Here is a 22,662-nt window from a genome sequence, read left to right as displayed (position 1 = left end):
GCATGGAAACAGACCCTTCGGTCCAACTAATCCAGGCCAACCAGAGATCCTAACTAAATCTGAGTCCATTTGCCAGCATGTGGCCCATATTCCCCAAAACCCTTCCTATTCATAATCCCACCTAGATGCCTTTTCATAGAATCCCTACAGTGTGGAAACAGGCCATTTGGCCCAACAAGTCCATACTGACCCTCCAAAGAGTATCCAACTAATAGAACATAGAAAAGTACAGCACAGGACAGGCCCTTTGGCCCACAATGTTGTGCTGAGGATTAATCCTAATATAAAAAATAACTTAACCTACGCACCCCTCAATTCACTGCTATCCATGTGCATGTCCAGCTGCCGCTTCAGGGCAAGGGAGGGGGGCTTGTTGTGGGAGGGAAGACAGGGGTGAGGGGCTGAAGTGTGGGAGATGGATCAAACACAGCAGAGGGGACCGTCAATTACAGTCCTGGGGAATCCTCGGTTGAGGAAGAAGGTGGACATTTTGGACACCTCCTTGTCATCACTGGCACATTGGAATGCATTACTTTACATTTCCCCTGACTAATGCATTTAGCTTACGCATCCCTGAACATTATGGGCAATTTCATATGGGTAATTCACCAAACCAGCACATCTTTGGACTGTGGGAGGAAACCGGAGCACCGAGGAAACTCGCGCAGACACAGGGAGAATGTGCAAACTCCACACAGACAGTTGCCCAAGGCTGGAATCGAACCCAGGTCGCTAACACTGTGAGGCAGCATTGCAAACCACTGAGCCCTGTTTAAGTGGTGTAATTGTGCCAGCCTCCACCACTTCTTCTGACAGGTCATTCCATACATGCACCATCCTCTGCGTGAAAAAGGTGCCCCTTAGGTCCCTTTTAAATCTTTTCCCTTTCACCTTTAACCTATGCCCACTCATTTTGGATTCTCCCACCCTGGGGAATAGACCATGTCTATGCATCATATCCATGCCCCTCATGATTTTATAAACCTCTATGAGATCACCCCTCAGCTTCCGATGCTCCAGGGAAAACAGCCCCAGCCTATTCAGCTTCTCCCTATAGCTCGAACCCTCCAACCCTGGCAACATCCTCGTAAAGCTTTTCTGAACCCTTTAAAGTTTCACACCATCTTTCCAATAGTAGGGAGACCAGAATAAAGACAACTTAAACTCACATTTAAAAATTTCTTCCTCCAAAACATTATTTAAGATGTTGCAGTTCTGTTCGCCCAGCTGGGAATTTGTGTTGCAGACGTTTCGTCCCCTGTCTAGGTGACATCCTCAGTGCTTGGGAGCCTCCTGTGAAGTGCTTCTGTGATCTTTCCTCCGGCATTTATAGTGGTTTGAATCTGCCGCTTCCGGTTGTCAGTTCTTGCTTTCCGCTGTAGTGGCCGGTATATTGGGTCCGGGTCGATGTGTCTGTTGATAGAATCTGTGGATGAGTGCCATGCCTCTAGAATTCCCTGGCTGTTCTCTGTTTGGCTTGTCCTATAATAGTAGTGTTGTCCCAGTCGAATTCATGTTGGTTGTCATCTGCGTGTGTGGCTACTAAGATAGTTGGTCATGTCGTTTCGTGGCTAGTTGGTGTTCATGGATGCGTATCGTTAGCTGTCTTCCTGTTTGTCCTATGTAGTCTTTTGTGTAGTCCTTGCATGGGATTTTTTACACTATATTGGTTTTGCTCATGCTGGGTATCGGGTCCTTCGTTCTGGTAAGTTGTTGCCTGAGAGTGGCTGTTGGCTTGTGTGCTGTTATTAGTCCTAGTGGTCGCAGTAGTCTGACTGTCAGTTCGGAATTGCTCTTGATGTATGGTAGTGTGGCTAGTCCTTTGGGTTGCGTTTGTTCCGTTGTCTTTCCCTTAGGCATCTGTTGATGAAATTGCGCGGGTATCCGTTTTTGGCGAATACGTTGTATAGGTGTTCTTCTTCCTCTTTTTGCAGTCTGGTGTACTGCAGTTTGTTGTGGCCCTTTTGAATAGTGTCTTGATGCAACTTCTTTTGTGTGTGTTGGGGTGGTTGCTTTCGTAGTTCAGGACTTGGTCTGTGTGTGTGGCTTTCCTGTATACCTTTGTGGTGAATTCTCCATTCGGTGTTCTCTGTACCATCACGTCTAGGAATGGGAGCTGGTTGTCTTTTTCTTCCTCTCTAACGCTAAGACAAGCCAGGAAATGGGAATCCTGTGCCAACCGCCTAAGCACCACATACGAACAACTCTGGTTCCTGCACGAATGCCGAAAGAATCAAACCCTTCAGATACAGACCGCCAGTCAACAACCCACAAGCCAGGGACACAGCCAGACAGAACGGATTCAGGATGATCCAGGCAATGATTACAGATGCTCACAACAGACTTCACAAATACAGACAAGAAATTGCGTGCCAAAAATCACTAATTTATAAAACTACCAATCAGGAATGGATCCAGACCATAGAACAGGCCATCACCATAGGACAGAACAGGACCACACGCCACAAAAAAACGGCACTAAAAGAAAAAATGGCCAAACTAACACTCAACAGAATGGACACCACAACACACACCTGGGTTAGAAACCTCCCCCACAGACAGCTCACAGACACGGAAAGAACAATACTGGCCAAGGGACTCAACTACAACCACAGGGACGCTAAGACAGCAGACTTCCTAGCAGCACTAGAATGCACACTCAGGAACAATGGATTGACAGACGAGACACAACAAACAGTGAGACAAAGTATCATAGCTCTGATAATAAGGAAAAGACAAATACATAACCTCAACACCAAGGAGAGGGAAGCACTAAAATCACTAAGAAACGATAAGAACATAATCATACTACCAGCAGACAAAGCAGACTACATCCAAAAAGCGCAACAACTACTTGCAGATACCAACACCTACCAAAAGAGGGAGTTTGACCCCACCTCACAGCTCACCAATAGGATAAACAACACACTGAGGAACCTATAAAAAAACGGACAGATAACCAGATTTGACCTACAAAGAATGAAACCTGAAAGCAACAACACACCCAGATTCTATGGACTACCTAAAGTGCACAAACCAGACCTCCCACTCAGACCCATAGTATCACTGTCAGGGACACCATCACACAAACTGGCTGAAGAACTATGGCAGAAACTGATAACACCTGATCAGCGGATCCAGACACTTTTTACAATTGACACAGGAATTCTTGGACATCATCAGAAATATACACGTAGACAAGGAAGAACCCATGGTCTCATTCAATGTAACGGCACTGTTCACTTCTATCGTCAAAACCCTAGCCAGAGAAACAATAGCCAACCTGCTGGATATACAGGACAGACAACAGGACAGTGAACCTATCAACAATGACTGCATACTCAAACTACTGGACCTGTGCCTCACAACACACTTCACATTCAACAACCAAATATATGAACAAATCAATGGAACAGCCCTGGGCTCACCCATCTCTGGACTTATAGCAGAAGTGGTAATGCAAAGATTAGAACAAACAGTCTTACCGCAAATTCAACCCAAACTCTGGGTCAGAGATGTAGATGACACCTTTGTAATCATTAAAAACACAGAAATAGAGAACACACACCGGATCATCAACGTCACACTCACAGGAATCCGATTCACTAGAGAGGAAGAAAAAGACAACCAACTCCCATTCCTGGACATGATGGTACAGAGAACACCGAATGGAGAATTCACCACAAAGGTATACAAGAAAGCCACACACACAGACCAAGTCCTGAACTACGAAAGCAACCACCCCAACACACACAAAAGAAGTTGCATCAAGACACTGTTCAAAAGGGCCACGACACACTGCAGTACATCAGAACTGCAAAAAGAGGAAGAAGAACACCTATACAATGTATTTGCCAAAAAGATACCCCCGCAATTTCATCAACAGATACCTAAGGGAAAGACAACGGAACGAGGACCTGCCGCAACCCAAAGGACTAGCCACACTACCATACATCAAGAGCATTCCCGAACTGACAGTCAGACTACTGCGACCACTAGGACTAATAATAGCACACAAACCAACAGCCACTCTCAGACAACAACTCACCAGAACAAAGGACCCAATACCCAGCATGAGCAAAACCAATGTAGTGTACAAACTCCCATGCAAGGACTGCACAAAACACTACATAGGACAAACAGGAAGACAGCTAACGATCCGCAACCATGAACACCAACTAGCCACGAAACAACACGACCAGCTATCCTTAGTAGCCACACACACAGACGACAAGCAACATGAGTTCGACTGGGACAACAGTACTGTATAGGACAAGCCAAACAGAGAACAGCCAGGGAATTCCTAAAGGCATGGCACTCATCCACAGATTCAATCAATAAGCGCATCGACCTGGACCCAATATACCGACCACTGCAGCGGACAGCTGGAACTGACAACCGGAAGCGGCAGATTCAAACCACTATAAATGCTGGAGGAAAGATCACAGAAGCGCTTCACAGGAGGCTCCCAAGCACTGAGGATGTCACCTAGACAGGGGACGAAACGTCTGCAACACAAATTCCCAGCTCGGCAAACAGAACCACAACAGCGAGCACCCGAGCTACAAATCTTCTCCCAAACTTTGAATTATTTAAGAGGATAGGACTCCCACTGAGAGCAGCTATAACATCCTGTCTTGTGTAGTTTGATTTTCCAAGCCGATTTTCCACATTTCAGTGGCAAATTCTGGCAGAAAACATGCAAATGTGGGAGCAGAAAATAGTTACTGTGGACTGCGACAGCGTTCACTAACATGAAGCATTGTTGCCAATCAATATCGAATTTGCCCTATCCCGCACAGAGCAAAGCTCAGAACTAAGAACATAAATCAGGAAATTGGTGCTTATACGATAATGGATGAATGCTGAATGTTATTACGTTATATAATGTGATTGAATATAGTGCTGTCTGTAATTTGAAGGCAACATTAATTCAAGCATCACTTTTACCCATGTAAAAGGTAATCTCATAAAAGTTGTCCCATGACCTCTGGCTTAGAACTTTGCAATTTTTCACATACTACATGTAAGAGTTGACCTTAACTTTTCAGGGATGAAAATTCCTTAGCTACCCTACTCCCCTCTCATCCCTACTTCCCCTAATACACTCATTGGTAACAAGACAGCTGTTAGGAGAGGCTGTCCAGGAAAGCCTGCTGACAACCCATATGTTTGGTAGATGTTTCTTGACCTGATGCCCTGCTATTATTGTCATCATGCACAGCCTGTGTCACTAAACGAGAAGGCAATTCCATTATCAAACTAGGACTCAATTATATAGCACTGTCGAACCTTGAGTATGGACTGCAAACTTCAGCAGATCAGATCTCACTTGGTTCTTGCATCTGTTATAGTAACAAGTGGTCTCACCTGGATATGCCAGGCAATCTATGCACAGGATGTAGTGTGCGCTCAAATCAAACATGCATATTAGCCCCTTGAAAATATTATTGAGATAAAAGTTGAGAATAAAGATTTTGCCTAAAAAATTAATCCAAAAATTTGACTTTTAAAATTGGGTGAATGTGGTACTTTGAACAAATGAACAAGTCCTCCCCTTTTTTTAATGATAACTTTACAGTTTTAATATGCTAATAGAAATGTTGATTAATTCTTATGCATCCAACATACCTATGCAAACAAGGTCCATAAAGCCATACATTCCATAGCAGATCTGAAATAAGACGTCTCTTCGCTGCCAAATTGCAGCAGGACTGAAGGCTGACCACAAGAGCCAGGTCACACTTGCTATCAGAAAAAGGCAACCAAGGATCACTGCTATTATTTGAACCTTCTCAACCAAGGTCACTGTGATAGGTTCCCACTGCAAGAAAAAAAATAATTTAATCTAGAGAACACCAATAAATAAAACTTAGCTTTTTAAAAGGTAAACAGCTCCTTCCATCCATATAGATGGCCTTTTACAACAATTAAAATATTACTTTACATTTACAACAAATAGTAAATGTGTGTTTTACACAGTGTAATGCTGTTCTGTAAAAATGTTTATTGTGGCAAACACTAGGCTCCACAAGTAAAGACAAATTATTATTATCAATATACTACCTATCCCTTACACAGGTCTCACTTCATAACTTTATTTTGTGTCTAGAGGCCCTCACTGTTTTTCATTTATTTTTCTCATTTCCTATGGTTTGGGACTGTGAGTTGAGGTTCCGAGTTAATCTTTGGTTAAGCAGCTTGTTTTAAAGAACAAAGACATATATTTGTTGTTTGTGAACCGGCCTAGAAGACAATGCTACTTAATTACTGTTCTAATGACACTGTCGGTAAGTCAGTATTTGATTTGTTGGTATGCTCAGGGCTGGCAGTTGGTTGGATGTTGCATTGGTCAATAAAGGGAGGACCGGCGCTAACCAATCTACCACAAAGAAAGAATGTTGATGGAAAAGAAAAAAAGAAGTCTGGTTATGCCTGGGTTTTTTAGCAGGAAGCTATATGACTTTTGGAGGCTTCTAGAAACTGCTGTTGTATTTTGCTCTGTGTGTCACTTGTTTTCTACCTAGCTATTGAAATTGAATGTTCTTGGGGAAGAAAATCTCAGTCTGTAAGAAATAAGTAAATCTTTTTAGTAGTTTGCTGAAACTGTTTACATTCACATGATGGTGAGCTGCCTTCTTGAACCGTTGAAGTTACCTGCAATGGGTTGACCCTTAGGGAAGGAATTCCAGATTTTTGACCCAGCAACAATGAAGGGAAGGTCACTATGGTGAGTGGCTTGGAGGGGAACTTGAAGATGAAGGTATTCCCACATATCTGCTGCCCTTGTCCTTCTAGATGGAAGTGGTTGTAGGTTTTGGAAGGTGTTGTCTGAGGACCTTTGATGAGGTTCTGCAGTGTATCTTGTCGATAGTACATATTATTGGTGGTGGAGAGAGTGGAAACTTGTGGATGTTGTGCCAATCAATTGGACTACTTTGTCCTGGATGGTGTCAAATTTCTTGAGTTGTTGGAGCTGCACTCATCCAGGCAAGTGGGGAGTATTCCATCACACTCCTAATTTGTGCCTTGTTGATGGTGGATAGGCTTTGGGGAGTCAGGAGTGAGTTACTCGCCACAATATTTGTAGACTCTGACCTGCTCTTGTAGTTACTATCTTTATGTGGTAAGTTTGTGTTGAGTTTCTGGTCAATGATAAACTCCAGGAAGTTGATAGTGGGAGATTCAGAGATGTTAACACTATTAGATTAGATTAGATTCCCTACAGTGTGGAAACAGGCCCTTCAGCCCAACCAGTTCACACTGACTCTCCGAAGAGTAACCCACCCAGACCCATTTCGGTCTGGCTTATACACCTAACACTATGGACAATTTAGCATGGCCAATTCACCTGACCTGCACATCCTTGGGCTGTGGGAGGAAACTGGAGCACCCGGAGAACACCCATGAAGAATGTGTAAATTCCACATTGACAGTCGCCCAAGGCTGGCATCTAACCTGGGAATCTGGTGCTGTGAGGCAGTAGTGCTAACCACTGAGCTACCATGCCACCCATGAGCCACTGTGCCGCCCATTATTGACGGTCAAGGGGCCGTGGTTAGATTGTCTCTTATTGATGATGTTCATAGCCAGGCATATGTGTGACGTAAGCTTGTCAGCTCAAGCCGGGATGTTGTCCAGACCTTGCTGCACTTGAATACAGTTTGCTTTAGCATCTGAGGAGTCACAAATCGTGCTGAATATTGTGTAATCATTAGTGAACAATCCCACTTCTGAACTTATGATGGAGGGAAGATCCATTGATGAAGCAGCTGAAGATGGTTGGACCTAGGTCATGACCCTGTGGAACTCCTTTACAGATGTCCTGGAGCTGAGATGACTGACTTCCAAAAACTACAACCATCTTCCTACGTGTCATGTATGACACTAACCACAGGAGAGTTTGCCCCTAATACCCAGTCATTCCAGTTTTGCGAGGGGTCCTTGATGCCATACTCGATTGAATGCAGCCTTGATGTCAAAGGCGTCACTCTCACCTCACCTCTGGAATTCAGCTCTTTGTACCAAAACTGTAATGAGATTAAGAGCTAGGTGGCCCTGGCGGAACTCAAACTGGGTGTCACTGAGCAGATTATTGCTGAGCAGGGTGTTGCTTGATAGCACTACTGATGACACTCTTCATTACTTTACTGATGATTAAGAGTAGACTGATGGTGCGGTAAGTGGCTGAGTTTGGATTTGTCCTGCCTAGGTAATTTTCCACATCGCCAGGTAGATGCCAGCATTGTAACTGTACTGGAACTGCTTGGATAGGGGAGTGGCAAGTTCTGAAGCATAAGTCTTCAGTACTATTGCTGGAATGTTGTCATGGCCTTTAGCCTGGTATCAGTCTTCTCAATGTGCAGGCAGGACTTTGTCTCCATAAGGCTTATGCAGTGGTTGCTTTTATCAATACTGTCAGGGCCAGATGCATCTGCAGTTGACAAGTTGTTAAGGGTGAGGTTAAGCATGTTTTTCCCTCTTGTTGGTTCCCTCACCACCTGCTGCAGCCCCGGCCTAGCAGCTGTGTCTTTTAGGACCCAACCACTTTGATTTGTAGTACCACTACCAAACCTCTCTTGGTGGTAGATATTGAAATCCACCCCCCCCCCCCCACCAGTGTACGTTTTGTGCCCTTGTCATCCTCAATTCTTCTTTCAAGTGTTGTTCAACATGGAAGAGTACTGATTCATCAGCTGAGGGAGGAAGGTACAGGATAATCAGCAGGAGGTTTCTTTGCCTGAGTTTAACCTGAAGCTATGAGATTTCATCGGGTCTGGGCTCAATGTTGATGACACTCAGGGCAACTCCCTCTCAACTGTAAACCACGGTGCCATCATCTCTGCCCAGTCTGTCTTGTAGTAGGACCGGGCACATCCAGGGATGGTAATGGTGGTGCCTGGGACATTTTCTGTAAGGTATGATTCCATGAGTATGACAATGTCAGGCTGCTGGTTGATTAGTTTGTGAGACAGCTCTCCCAATTTTGGCAGTAACCCCCAGATGTTACTGCAGTTTTGACAGGACTGTTTCTGTCATTGTCTTTTCTGCTGCCTATTTCGATGCCAGGTGATCTATCCAGTTTCATTTCTTTGAGTCTTTGTAGCAATTGGTACAACTGAATGGCTTGCTAGGCATTGCTGTGGATCTGGTGTCATACAACCCTTCACGTCTGTGAACAACCCATTGTCCAAGGATGTAATGACCGCCTGTCATTGGAAACTGAGGAAGGGTCACCAGACCAGAAACTTTAACTCTGATTTCTATCCACAGATGCTGCCAGACCTGCTGAGCTTTTTCAGCAACTTCTGTTTCTGTTTCAGCATCCGCAGTTCTTTCAGTCTATATTGGAAACTACTTATTGAACTAACAAATTGTAATTCCTTTATTTTCCTTTGTTAAAATTTATCGCTCAACTGTGTCTGTCTGTGAATGAGTGGGGATTATGATTTAAAAATTGGGCTTTCGATCGTAGCTATTAATTAGATTACCTTATTTATCTGTTTTCTGATATATTACATTATTAGTGATAAATTGTTAATTTTTGTTTAAGTTATAAACCTCGTGTCTAAGATCTGTTATTTGTAGAGTCTGGTTGAGAAAAATTGGGCATTGAATGTTTTAATGTCACTGTGCTGTGAATCCAATCAGTGAGGCTGATTTGGTATAGCTGTGTTAGAGCAACTGCTTTCACTCAATAGTGGGATATTATAAATGAATTTGTGGGCCCTCCTGTGGCACAGTGATAGTGTGGACTAGGAGGCCTGGGTTCAATCCCATCTGCTCCAGAGACATGTAATAACATCTCTGAGCACATTGATTAGAAAAACAGTTCAATAAAAATATTTTCAAGTGAGTTTGTCCAACTCCATTTTGATTTAGTACCCCTCTCCTTTCCCTCCCCCTCCCTCACCTTTGGTGTCATTGCACTGCCCAAATGGGCTTTGCATGGAAACTCATCAAATAGGAATCATGGCTGATTTACTGGTGGTGACAAAATGATGATGACTGGGTGATGGGGGAAAAAAAAACAATCATTCATTGAATACAAGAGCACTTCTGGACGAAGAAGAAAACAAACTTAAAAAAAATAAATACAGGTTTGTTTGAAGGATTCTTGTGGCGCAGTGTTAGTGTTTCTACCTCTGAGGCAGGAGACCAGAGTTCAAATCCTACCTGCTGATATATCTAGCAGTGAGTCTGAGGATTCTCATCAGTGACAGCAGGACCTTGAGTTTCTAATGTAAATCAGCTCAGAGACCATTTTCTAGTTCAAACATTTAGTAATGTCAGATGTCTGCTTTATATTTGCTTTACCTTTTTTTAGCTGAAAATGTGTTACTGGAAAAGCGCAGCAGGTCAGGCAGCATCCAAGGAGCAGGACCTTTTTTTTAACTATGGTTTTGTGATACTTTATAAAGTTTCAGAGCTTTAAAGAATTGAGAATTAACATTTCCATTAAATCTGTGATGGTTCTTTGAAGTTGTAATTCTCCTAGCCCCAAACACCCACTTTCTCAGCATTGTCCTATATTCTTCTGAAGAAGGGTCACAGGACCTGGGACATTAATTCTGACTTCCCTCCACATATTACTATCAGAACACAGAGATTTCCCAGCAATGTCTAGTTTGGTTTCTGATTTCCAGCATCCACAGTCCTTTCAGGTGTCATTATTTCCCCCCTATGTATTCTTCCTTTTAAGTTAATAATCCAATTTCCTCTTAAATGCCTTGACTGACATAGCTTCTTATGAGGCAAGGTTAATCAGGTGAGGCTTGTGTCCAGTAGCATTAGAAGAGGCAATTTGATTGAAACATATAAGGTCTGGGGGTTCTCAAAAAGGTAGATGGGGAAGAGGATGTTACTGTTATGGGATAATCCAGAACCAGAGCTCACTGTTTAAAAACAAATTGTTACTCATATAAATCAGAGCTGAGGCAAATGCTTTTCTTGGAGAGAGTCAGTCTTTGGAAATCTTTTCCTGAAAAGAATCACAGAAAGGCACTAGAAATAGTCTTTGAATAATTTTTAAGGTAGAGGAGTGCAAAAGGCAAGGCTGAAGAACTTGCACCCATCTTCAGACAGAAGTGTTAAACCGATAAGATTCATTCCATGGGATATCAAGAAACTGTTGTAGACACTGGATGCTTCAGGTCTACAGACCTTGAAACGTTTCAACAGTAAGTACTGAAGTCTTCTGGTCCAGATGTGTTATGCTCTGAGCAAAGTTGTTCCAGTTCAGCTAGACTCTGATACCTACCCAACAAGTGGAAACTTGCCTCCATATGTTCTGTGCACAAAAAGCACAACAATACAACCCAGTGAACTACTGCCCTCTCAGCTTTGTCTTAGTCATTCGCAAAGGAACAGATGATCAGTGCTATGAAATAGCACTTGCAAAAGAATAACTTGCTCACTAATGCTTAGCTTATGTTCTACCATGGCTACTCAGCTCATGACCTCGTGAATTCAAACATGGATGAAAGATCTGAACTCCAGAGGCAAAGTAACTGTAACTGTAACTGTCCTTGACACCAAACAGCATTTTGGCATGGTACCAAGCAGCCAGCAGAACTGGAATCTATTAGCTTCAGGGGGACAATTTTTCACTGATCGTAGTAATGCCTAACACAAAGGGAGATGGCTATTGGAGGTCAATCGTCTAAGCTCTAGGATGTCATTGTAGGAGTTTATCAAAGTGGTTTCCGAGACTTAACCTTGTTCAGCTGCTTCATCAATGACCTTCCCTCTATCATCAGGCTAGAAGTGGATTTCACTAAGTTAACAAAGTTCAGGACCATTCGCACCTCCTCCAATGCTACAGCAATTTATGTCCATATGCCGAAACACCCAGACAAGGTCCAGGCTGGGTTGATAAGTGGCATATAACATTTGTGCACTACAAGTGTCAGGCAATGACCATTTCCAAGGAGGAATCTGACCATTGTCCTTTTAAACTTAGGTGGACATGACCAACACTGAATTCTCATCAACATCCTGGGGGCTACCATTGACCAGAAACTGAACTGGAAAAGCCATATAAATACTTTAGTTACAACAGCAAATTGGAGGCTAGGTGATGAGTAATTCCCCTCCTGAATTCCCAAAGTCTTTTCAGCAACTACAAGGTACAAGTCAGGAGTATGAAGGAATATTCTGCACTTACCTGGATTTGATTTGATTTGATTTATTACTGTCACATGTACACACATACAGTGAAAAGTGTAGTCTTGGATTCCTTTTAGGCAGATTGTATTATACAAGTGCATCAGTCTAACAGAACTGAGCGCAGGACACATTGATACAGTTGCTGAAAAGGCCAATATTAACATTAAAGAGGTCCATTCAAAAGTCTGATATCAGGGTGGAAGAAGCTGTTCTTTAATCTGTTCATAAGTGTTTGCAATTGTCTATACCTTCTGCCCAACAGAAGAGGGTGGAAGAGCATATAACTTGGGTGGGAGGGGTCTTTGGTTGCTTTCCTGATGCAGCGGGAAGAATAGATAAAGTCAACAGATGGGAGGCTGCTTTGCGTGATGGACAGGGCTGTGTTCACAAATCTCTGTAGTTTCTTTCTTTCTTGGGAACAGCGGTTGCCATACCACAGCTTTCTATGGTGCATCTATAAAATTGTAAGAGTATTTATGGACAATGGTATCAACATGCGTGGAGCAGGACAGATTGTTGGTGATTGTCAATCCCAGAAACTTGACGCTATCAACCATCTCCATCTCAACACCATTGATGCAGACAGGAGTGGGTCCTCCACTCCACTTCCTGAAGTCAATGACCTGCTCCTTCATTTTTCTGATGTTGATGGAGAGATTGTTGACTTTACACCATACGGTGAAGCACTCTATCTCCTCCCTGTACTGCCTTGTTGTTTGAGATCCGATCTACAACAGTCGTATTGTCAGCAAACTTGTAAATGGAAATGGTGTGGAATTTAGCCTCACAATGAGAAGAAATGAGATGAGATGAGATTCCCTACAGTATAGAAACAGGCCCTTCAGCCCAACAAGTCCATACTGACCCTCTGAAGAATAAGCCAACCAGACCCTTTCCCCTACTCTATATTTACCCCTGACTAGTACACCTGACACTATGAGCAATTTAGTGTGGCCAATTCACCTGACCTGCACATCTTTGGATTGTGGGAGGAAACCAGAGCACCCGGATGAAGAACACACAGACACGGGGAGAATGTGCAAACTTCACACAGTCACCCAAGATGAGAATCGAACCTGGGTCCCTGGTGCTGTGTGGCAGCAATGCTAACCACTGAGCCACCCTGTCACCCCAACCATACGTGCATAACGAGTATAGTAGGGGGCTGAGCATGCATCTTCAATAAAACTCAAAAGTCCCAACACCCATCTAGGGAAGACGCCTTCAAAATGATTGAGACACCATCCCCAATCCAGCATTCACCCCATTCAGTACGGAAACAGTATTTACCATTTACAATATGCACCATACTAACAGAACAATGCTCCTATTGATAGGGCCTCCCAAACCCACAACATCCACCACTTAGAAGGACAAGGATAGCAAATGTATGGGAACACTGCATGTAAGCTCACCTCCACATCAGACACCATTCCGACCTGAAACTATATCAGTGTTTCTTCACAGTCGCTGAATCATAATCCTGGAACTTCCTTTCTCATAGCATCATGGGTGTCCCTACAAGCCAAGGACTTTCAGGGATCAAGGGTAAAAGGGATGGTCAATAAATACTGACGCAGCCAGCAGCCACCCACATCCCATTAACAAGTCTTTTAAAAGGACAATTTCATATTTTGCTACTTTATGTGCCAGATATTTGCACACACATTGAACCTAGTTATTTTCACTGTTTACTTTCCCATATATATTTGCAGAATCAGCAATTGTAACAATAATGCCTTTGGCTCCTTCATCCAAATCTCACTGATAAATTTGAGGCCCTATCTTTAATGACTGTGGCACACAATTTGTTACATCTTGCCAACCAGACAATAGAACAAAGAACAAAGAGCACAGGAACAGGCCCTTCAGCCCTCCAAACCTGCGTTGTAACATTTTGCCCTTCCATACTAAAACTGTCTTCGCTTACAGGATCCATATCCCTCTATTCCCATCCTATTCATGTACACGTCCAGGTGTTGCATGAATGCTGTATTGTGCCTGCTTCCACCACCTCCTCTAGCAACCTGTTCCAGGCACTCACCACGCTTTGTGTGAAAAACTTGTCTCGCACATCTCTTTTAAACCTCCCCACACCCCACTTTGAACTGTAATTAATCCCTCCACCCTGGAAAAAAACCTCATACTTTCCACAGTCTTACAAACTTCCATTAGGTAGCCCCTCAACCTCCTGCATTCCAGTGAAAACTAACCCAGTCTATTCAACCTTTTTTTATAACTAAAATCCCTCATACCAGGTTACATCCTGGTAAACTTTTTCTGTACCCTCTCAAAAGCATCCGCGTCCTTCTGCTAGTGTGATGGCGAGAACTGTACACTATATTCCAAACATGACCGAAGTAAAGTTCTTTAAAGCTGCAACATAACTCACCTATCCTTATGATCCATTTATGGCTACATTCAGTTTCCTGTTAGCTCACCGAATTCTCTCTGCGTGCCAGTATGTTGTCCACTAGACCAGGAGTTTTTTCACAATAGCCCTTGGTGTGACAACCTGCCAAATGCCTTTTGTAAACCAACGCCCAGTATATCAATGCTTCCCCTTTACACCCAGTACATGTTATTTCCTCAAAGAGTTCTAATAAATTATTTAAAGTTAATTAGCCTTTCACACCTCATGATGGTTCCGTTTGGATACCTTGAACCTTTCTAAGTGCCACACGATTTTGAATATCTGATCATGGTATTCAATCTGGATAAATGTGAGGTGATGTTTTTGGGCAGGACAAACAATGCAGGGGGATATATAATGAATGGTAGCACCCTTGGAGGCACCAAGGATCAGAAGGACCTTGATGTACAAGTCCTTTAAGGTATCAGGATATGGGGTAATTCATTTAGGACTGAGATGAAGAAAAATTTCTTCACTCAGAAAATATCCTTAGACTATCACCTTTGATCTGGACTGCCCTCAAGAACAGGAACATCCTTCCTGCATCTACCCTGTCTAATCCTTCCAAACATTTGTAGGTTTATGTGAGATTCCCCTCAATCTACTAAACTGCAACCAATTTAATCCTAACCGATTCAACCTCTCCTCATATGTCAGTCCTACCATCCCAGGCCTCAGTTTGTTACATCTTCACTGCACCTCCTCCATGGCAAAAACACCCTTCTTCAGATATGGAGTCCAAAACTGCACACAATATTCCAGCCTCACCAAAGCCTCACAATAGCCTTACCAAAACTCTATATAATTGCAACAAGACATCCCAGCACCTGTATTCAAATCCTCTTGCTGTGAAGGCCAACATGCACTTGCCTTTTAGATTAGATTAGATTACTCACAGTGTGGAAAAAGGCCCTTCGGCCCAACACGTCCACACTGACCCGCCGACGAGCAACTCATCCAGGCCCATTCCCCTACATTTACCCCTTCACCTAATACTACTGGCAATTTAGCATCGCCAATTCACCTAACCTGCACATCTTTGGACTGAGGGAGGAAACTGGAGCACCCGGGGGAAACCCACGCAGACACGGGGAGAATGTGAAAACTCCACACAGACAGTTGCCCAAGGTGGGAATTAGATTAGATTAGATTACTTAGATTACTTACAGTGTGGAAACAGGCCCTGATGAAGGGCTTATGCCCGAAACGTCGAATTTCCTGTTCCTTGGATGCTGCCTAACCTGCTGTGCTTTAACCAGCAACACATTTTCAGCTGTGATCTCCAGCATCTGCAGACCTCATTTTTTACCCTTTGGCCCAACAATTCCACACCGACCCGCGCAACCCACCCATTCCCCTACATTTACCCCTTTACCTAACACTACGGGCAATTTAACATGGCCAATTCACCTAACCTGCACATCTTTGGACAGTGGGAGGAAACCGGAGCACCCGGAGGAAACCCACGCAGACACGGGGAGAATGTGCAAACTCCACACAGTCAGTTGCCTGAGGTGGGAATTGAACCCAGGTCTCTGGCGCTGTAAGGCAGCAGTGCTAACCACTGTGCCACCGTGCCGCCCACTGTGCTGCCCATTGTGCCTCTATGCCACCCATAGCCTTACTGACTACCTGCTGCACCTGAATGCTCACCGTCATTGACTAGTGTACAAGGACACTATTCAGATAATAATCTGCATTCCTGTTTTACTCCCATAGTGGATAACCTTAAACTTTATGTGCATTACACTGCATCTACCAGGTATTTGCTCACTTACTCAGCTTGTCCAGATCACACTGAAGCATCTCTGCATCCTCTTTCCTTTCCGTACATCCGTGCTGATTCTGTTTGATGTTACCACTATTTTCACAAGTGGGAACAGCTTCTCCTTATCTTCCTAACATATTTCCATAGTGTGGCAACAACAACTGTACACAGCACACTGGCTGAGATCTACAAGTTCAACATCATTGTCTTGCTGCATGCTCCTGTTAATATAGCTGAGAACAGTATATACTTTACTAACTGTTCTACCTGTGCTGCTACCTTTAATGATCTGTGTACATATACACCCAAGGTTCTTACTCCTGCACGCTTTCTGTACTGTCTTTCAATGTCCTTCCTACCAAAGTGCATCACCTCACATTTCTCGGAACCTAACAAAGAAATAGAACAGTAAAGCAAAGGAACTAGCCCTTTGACACATTGAGTCTACATCGATACATGTCACCTTTCTAAACTAACAATTTTTCTCTCTACATGGTCTGAATCCCTCTATTGTATGCTTACTCATGTATCTGTCAAAATGCCCTTTAAATATTGCTTTGTATCCACCTCCACCATCTCCTCTGGCAACACATTCTTACTACCCTCTGTATAAAATATTTGCCTCTCACATCTCCTTTAAACCCACTCTCTTTTATCTTAAGCCCTTGTCTCTTCGCACTTGATATTCTACCCTGTGAAAAAGGCCCTATCTATTTTACTCATGTTTTTCATAACTTTGGAAATTTCTCTCAGGTTGTCCCTCATCCTCAACGCTCAAGTGAAAATAAACCATGTTTGTCCAATCTCTCCTCATAGCTGATACCCTCCAAATCAGGCAACATCCTGGTAAACCATTTCTGTACCCTCTCCAAACATTCACATCCCTCAGGCAGTGTGGCAACCTGTACATAATATTTCAAATGTGGCCTAAGTAAAGCTCTATACAGCTGTAACGTGAGTTGTTAATATTTATATTCTGTGCCCTGACCAATGAAGCCAACAATGCCATATGCCTTCTTGATCACCTTTTCCACTTGCATTGCCATTTTCAGGGAACTGTAGATCTGTACGCCTTGACCCATCTAAATGTTAATGCTACTAAGGGTTCTGCCATTTACTGTATACTTTCCTTCTGCATTAGATCTTTCAAAATGCATCACCATCTGATTTGTCCATTTGTCCAGATTAAATCTCATCTCCTATTTCTCCGCCCATATATATATATACACCTCCTGCTGTACCCTCTGAATTCCAGAAAAGTATACTTCCAGATTTGTCCCTCTTTCAACCAAGTCTCTGTAACACCTACAATATCACAGTTAGATGTATTATTCCAAGCTCCAAGTTGCTCTGCCTTAACCATCATACTCCTCACATTAAAACAAGTACAATTCAGACTGCAAGTGCTGCCATGCTCAGTAACCTCTCCCTGTCTGTTCTTCTTCTTAGTTCCACTGACTTTAATCTCTGAATCTTCCTGGCTCATTTTATTTGCTGATCTACTGGTCTGGTTCCTGCCCCGTGCCATACTAGGTTAAACACTCCTGTGTGGTACTAGCAAACCTCCATCCAAGATATTGGTGCCTATCTAGTTTAGGTGCAACCCGCAGTGACTGTAATGAAGTCATCCAGCTGGACCTCATAGAATATAAGTTCTCAGATTGCAGTTGTTAATCTGGTCCAATCAGGGGGTCCTGGCTAACATATAAAAAGGGGGGGTCAGAGATCCTGACATTCTAGTTGCTGACTCTGAGTGAGACAGTACAAAAGCCAGGGACTGATCAGGTGTTAATAAAGGGCGACTTAGTGATGGAGACCAGCATCTGTGGAGTTACTTCACAAACTGTCCTTGTTGTATAGGTCTCACCTGCCCAGAAGACATCCCAATGATCCACATAACGGAAGTCGTCCCTCCTACGCTCGCTGTTTAGCTATGTATTTAACTGTACTATCTTCATATTCCCGGTCTCACTGTCACGTGGCTCAGGAAATAATCCTGAGACCAGCAGCCTCAAAGTCCTGCTTCCATTTCCTACCTAACTCCCTTTGCAGGACTTCATCTCTCTATGCCGTTATGAATCATAACCTGTGACTGCTCACCTTCCCCTTTCAGAATATCCTGTGCCTGATCAGAGATATCCTTGACCTTGGCACCAGGGAAGTAGCACCACCCCCCCCCGGAGTTTTGCTCACAGCCACAGAAATGCCTGTCTATGCCCCTGACAGCATCGGTTGTGGTGCCACTGATCTTGCTTCTGCTGCTTTCTCCTGAGAGGCCAACCCAACAACAGTATCCAATACTGCATATCTGCTTGAGATTGGAATGGCCACAGGGGATCCCACACTGCCTGTCCACACTTACTAATGTTTCTGGTGGTCATCCTGCCCTTCTCTGTCTTATTGTAGCTGTGATATGACAAGGTCACTAAGTGTGCTATCTATGACAGAGTATAGAACATTGACTGTCTGGCAGTTACCAGGGGTCACGGGTTCAAAGTGAGAGGGGAAAAGTTAGGGGAGATATGTGCTTAACGTTCTTCACACAGGGAGTGGTGGTGCCTGGAATACATCGCCAGCGGAGGTGGTAGGGACGGGAACGTTAGTGTTATTTAAGATTTATCTAGACAGATATATGAATGGGCAGGAAACAATGGTACACAGATCCTTGGAAAATAGGCAACAGGTTTAGACAGAGGATCTGGATCGGTGCAGACTTGAGGACTGAAGGGCCTGTTCCTGTGCTGTAATTTTCTTTGTTCTGTAGAGAGTGGGGATAAAAGCCGATGACTAGTGGTGTTTCACAAGGGTCAGTGTTGGTACCACAACTTTTCACTTTATACATTAATCTGGATGAAGGAACTGAGGGCATTCTGGCTACATTTGCAGATGATACAAAGATCGGTCGAGGGGCAAGTGGTATTGAGGAGGCAGGAAGGCTGCAGAAGGGTTTAGGAGAGTGGGCAAAGAAATGGCAGATGAAATACAAGGTGGGAATTTGTACGGTCATGATAGGAAGAATAAAGGCATGGTTTTCTAAATGAGGAGAAAAGTCAGAAATCTGAAGTGCAAAGGGACTTGGGAGTCCTAGTGCAGGTTTCTCTTAAGGTAAACTTGCAGGTCGAGTCAGAAATTAGGAAGGCAAATACAATGTTGTTGTTCATCTCAAAAACACTAGAATGTAAAAGCAGGGATGTACTTCTGAGGTTTTAAAAGGCCCTGGTCAGATCACATTCAGAGTACTGTGAGCAATCTTGGGCCTCATAACTCAGGAAGAATGTACCGGCCCAGGAGCATGTCCAGAGGAGCTTCATGAGAATGATCCCCGGAATGAAAGGTTTAACATATGAGGAATGGTGTGGAGGTACTGGTGTAGGACTGCGGTGAATAAAGTTAAAATCACACAATACCAGGTTACAGTCCAACAGATTTATTTGGAAATACAAGTTGTGGGAGCGCTGCACCTTCATAGTTAGCGAGAGCCAAGGACCCAGGAGCATAACCTTAGAGCAAAGGGAAGACCTTTTAGAACGGAGGTAAGGAGAAACTTTAGCCAGAGAGTGATGAATCTGTGGAATTCATTGCCACAAAAGGTTGTGGAGACAAGGTCATTGATGATACTTAAAACAGAAATAGATAATTTCTTGATTGCCAAGAGAATCGAAGATAAAAACAAGGACTGCAGATGCTGGAAACCAGAGTCTAGATCAGAGTGGTGCTGGAAAAGCACAGCAGGTCAGGCAGCATCCGAGGAGCAGTAAAATCAATGTTTCGGGCAAAAGCCCTTCATCAGGAATACCTGTATTCTGAATGAAGGGCTTTTGCCCGAAACGTCGATTTTCCTACTCCTCGGATGCTGTCTGATCTGCTGTGCTTTTCCAGCACCACTCTGATCTAGACCAAGGGAATCAAAGGTTATGGGGAGAAGGAAGGAAAATGGGGTTGAATAACCTATCAGCCATGATTAAATGGTGGAGCAGCCTCGATGGGCTGAATGGCCTAAATTCTGCTCCTATGTTTTATGGTCTTACTCTCAGCATCATGGATGCTCCATAGTGAGACACTGCAAGTGTCCTCGATTTCCCACGTATTGCAGGAAGAACATTCCCACGGGGCCAAGTTCACTCACCATTTTGCATTTTATTGACTAACTTAACCTTATCAACTGCAGACAATATTCCAGTAACTGAACCCAAGCCTGACCGAACTCTTCATTCCTGGCAGAGCACAATTACAGAAAGTACTTTCTCTCTGTCCAGACACTGCTCAGTCACTCTGCAAACCTGGTTCCTGAGTAGCCAAACCTATGTCATTATTTGAGTGCTCAAGTCACCTTCAGTGCTGCAGTCCTTGACTGAGCTCCATGTCACCACTGTACACCTCCAGGTTCACTCTCCTTCACTGTTGCTGCTGCAGTCACTGCTCAGACTAACGTCACCTTCCACCTCTCTGTCCCCTTTAGTCCAAGAACTCCCCACCTACGTTCGGGACACCACCCACGCCCTCCACCTCCTCCATGATTTTCACTTCCCCGGTCCCCAACGCCTTATCTTCACGATGGACATCCAGTCCCTGTACACCTCCATCCCCCATCACGAAGGACTCAAAGCCCTCCACTTATTCCTTTCCCGCCGCACCAACCAGTACCCTTCCACTGACACCCTCCTTCGACTGACTGAACTGGTCCCCACCCTGAATAACTTCTCTTTCCAATCCTCCCACTTCCTCCAAACTAAAGGAGTTGCCATGGGCACCCGCATGGGCCCCAGTTATGCCTGTCTCTTTGTAGGATATGTGGAACAGTCCATCTTCCGCAACTACACTGGCACCACCCCCACCTTTTCCTCCGCTACATCGATGACTGTATCGGCGCTGCCTCGTGCTCCCACGAGGATGTTGAACAGTTCATCAACTTTACCAACACCTTCCATCCCGACCTCAAATTCACCTGGACTGTCTCAGACTCCTCCCTCCCCTTCCTAGACCTTTCCATTTCTATCTCGGGCGACCGACTCAACACAGACATCTATTATAAACCGACTGACTCCCACAGCTACCTGGATACACCTCCTCCCACTCTGCCCCCCGTAAAAACTCCATCCCATATTCCCAATTCCTTCGTCTCTGCCGCATCTGCTCTCAGGAGGACCAGTTCCAATACTGCACAGCCCAGATGGCCTCCTTCTTCAAGGACCGCAGATTCCCCCCAGACGTGATCAACAATGCCCTCCACCGCATCTCCTCCACTTCCCGCTCCTCCGCCCTTGAGCCCCGCTCCTCCAACCGCCACCAAGACAGAACCCCACTGGTTCTCACCTACCACCCCACCAACCTCCGTATACAGCGTACCATTCGCCATCATTTCTGCCAACTCCAAATGGACCCCACCACCAGGGATATATTTCCCTCCCCTCCCCTATCAGCGTTCCGCAAAGACCACTCCCTTCGTGACTCCCTCGTCAGGTCCACACCCCCACCAACCCAACCTCCACTCCCGGCACCTTCCCCTGCAACCGCAGGAAATGCAAAACTTGTGCCCACACCTCCTCCCTTACTTCTCTCCAAGGCCCCAAGGGATCCTTCCATATCTGCCACAAGTTCACCTGTACCTCCACACACATCATCTATTGCATCTGCTGCACCCGATGTGGCCTCCTCTATATTGGGGAGACGGGCCGCCTACTTGCAGAACGCTTCAGGGAACACCTCTGGGATGCCCGGACCAACCAACCCAACCACCCCGTGGCTCAACACTTTAACTCTTCCTCCCACTCCACCGAAGACATGCAGGTCCTTGGACTCCTCCATCGCCAGAACATAACATGACGGTTGGAGGAAGAGCGCCTCATCTTCCGCCTGGGAACCCTCCAACCACAAGGGATAAACTCAGATTTCTCCAGTTTCCTCATTTCCCCTCCCCCCACCTTGTCTCAGTCGATTTCCTTGAACTCAGCACCGCCCTCCTAACCTGCAATCCTCTTCCTGACCTCTCCGCCCCCACCCCACTCCGGCCTATCACCCTCACCTTGACATCCTTCCACCTATCACATCTCCATCGCCCCTCCCCCAAGTCCCTCCTCTCTACCTTTTACCTTAGCCTGCCTGGCACCCTCTCCTCATTCCTGATGAAGGGCTCTGGCCCTAAACGTCGAATTTCCTGTTCCTTGGATGCTGCCTGACCTGCTGTGCTTTAACCAGCAACACATTTTCACCTCTCTGCCCACTCCAACTTTTCAATATCCCCTTTTGGAATTCTACACTGTCTACGTCATCTGCAAACTCTGAAATTGTCCCCCACGGACCAAAATCTAGATTA

General features: G+C 44.6%; 1 protein-coding gene across 1 annotated transcript in view; it reads right to left on the bottom strand.

The window, feature by feature from the left end:
* LOC132815920 (E3 ubiquitin-protein ligase MARCHF11-like) overlaps window positions 1-22,662 on the bottom strand; it is a 116,336-nt gene that overhangs the window by 35,727 nt on the left and 57,947 nt on the right. The window contains exon 3 of the mRNA XM_060825294.1: window positions 5,632-5,824. Coding sequence (XP_060681277.1) covers window positions 5,632-5,824 — 193 coding nt within the window. The remainder of the gene's footprint in view (window positions 1-5,631; window positions 5,825-22,662) is intronic.

Source organism: Hemiscyllium ocellatum, chromosome 5 (genome assembly GCF_020745735.1).
Source record: "Hemiscyllium ocellatum isolate sHemOce1 chromosome 5, sHemOce1.pat.X.cur, whole genome shotgun sequence".
Lineage (NCBI taxonomy): Eukaryota > Metazoa > Chordata > Chondrichthyes > Orectolobiformes > Hemiscylliidae > Hemiscyllium > Hemiscyllium ocellatum.
The sequence above is the reverse complement of the archived record's forward strand: the minus strand, read 5'-3'. Positions and strand labels throughout refer to the sequence as shown.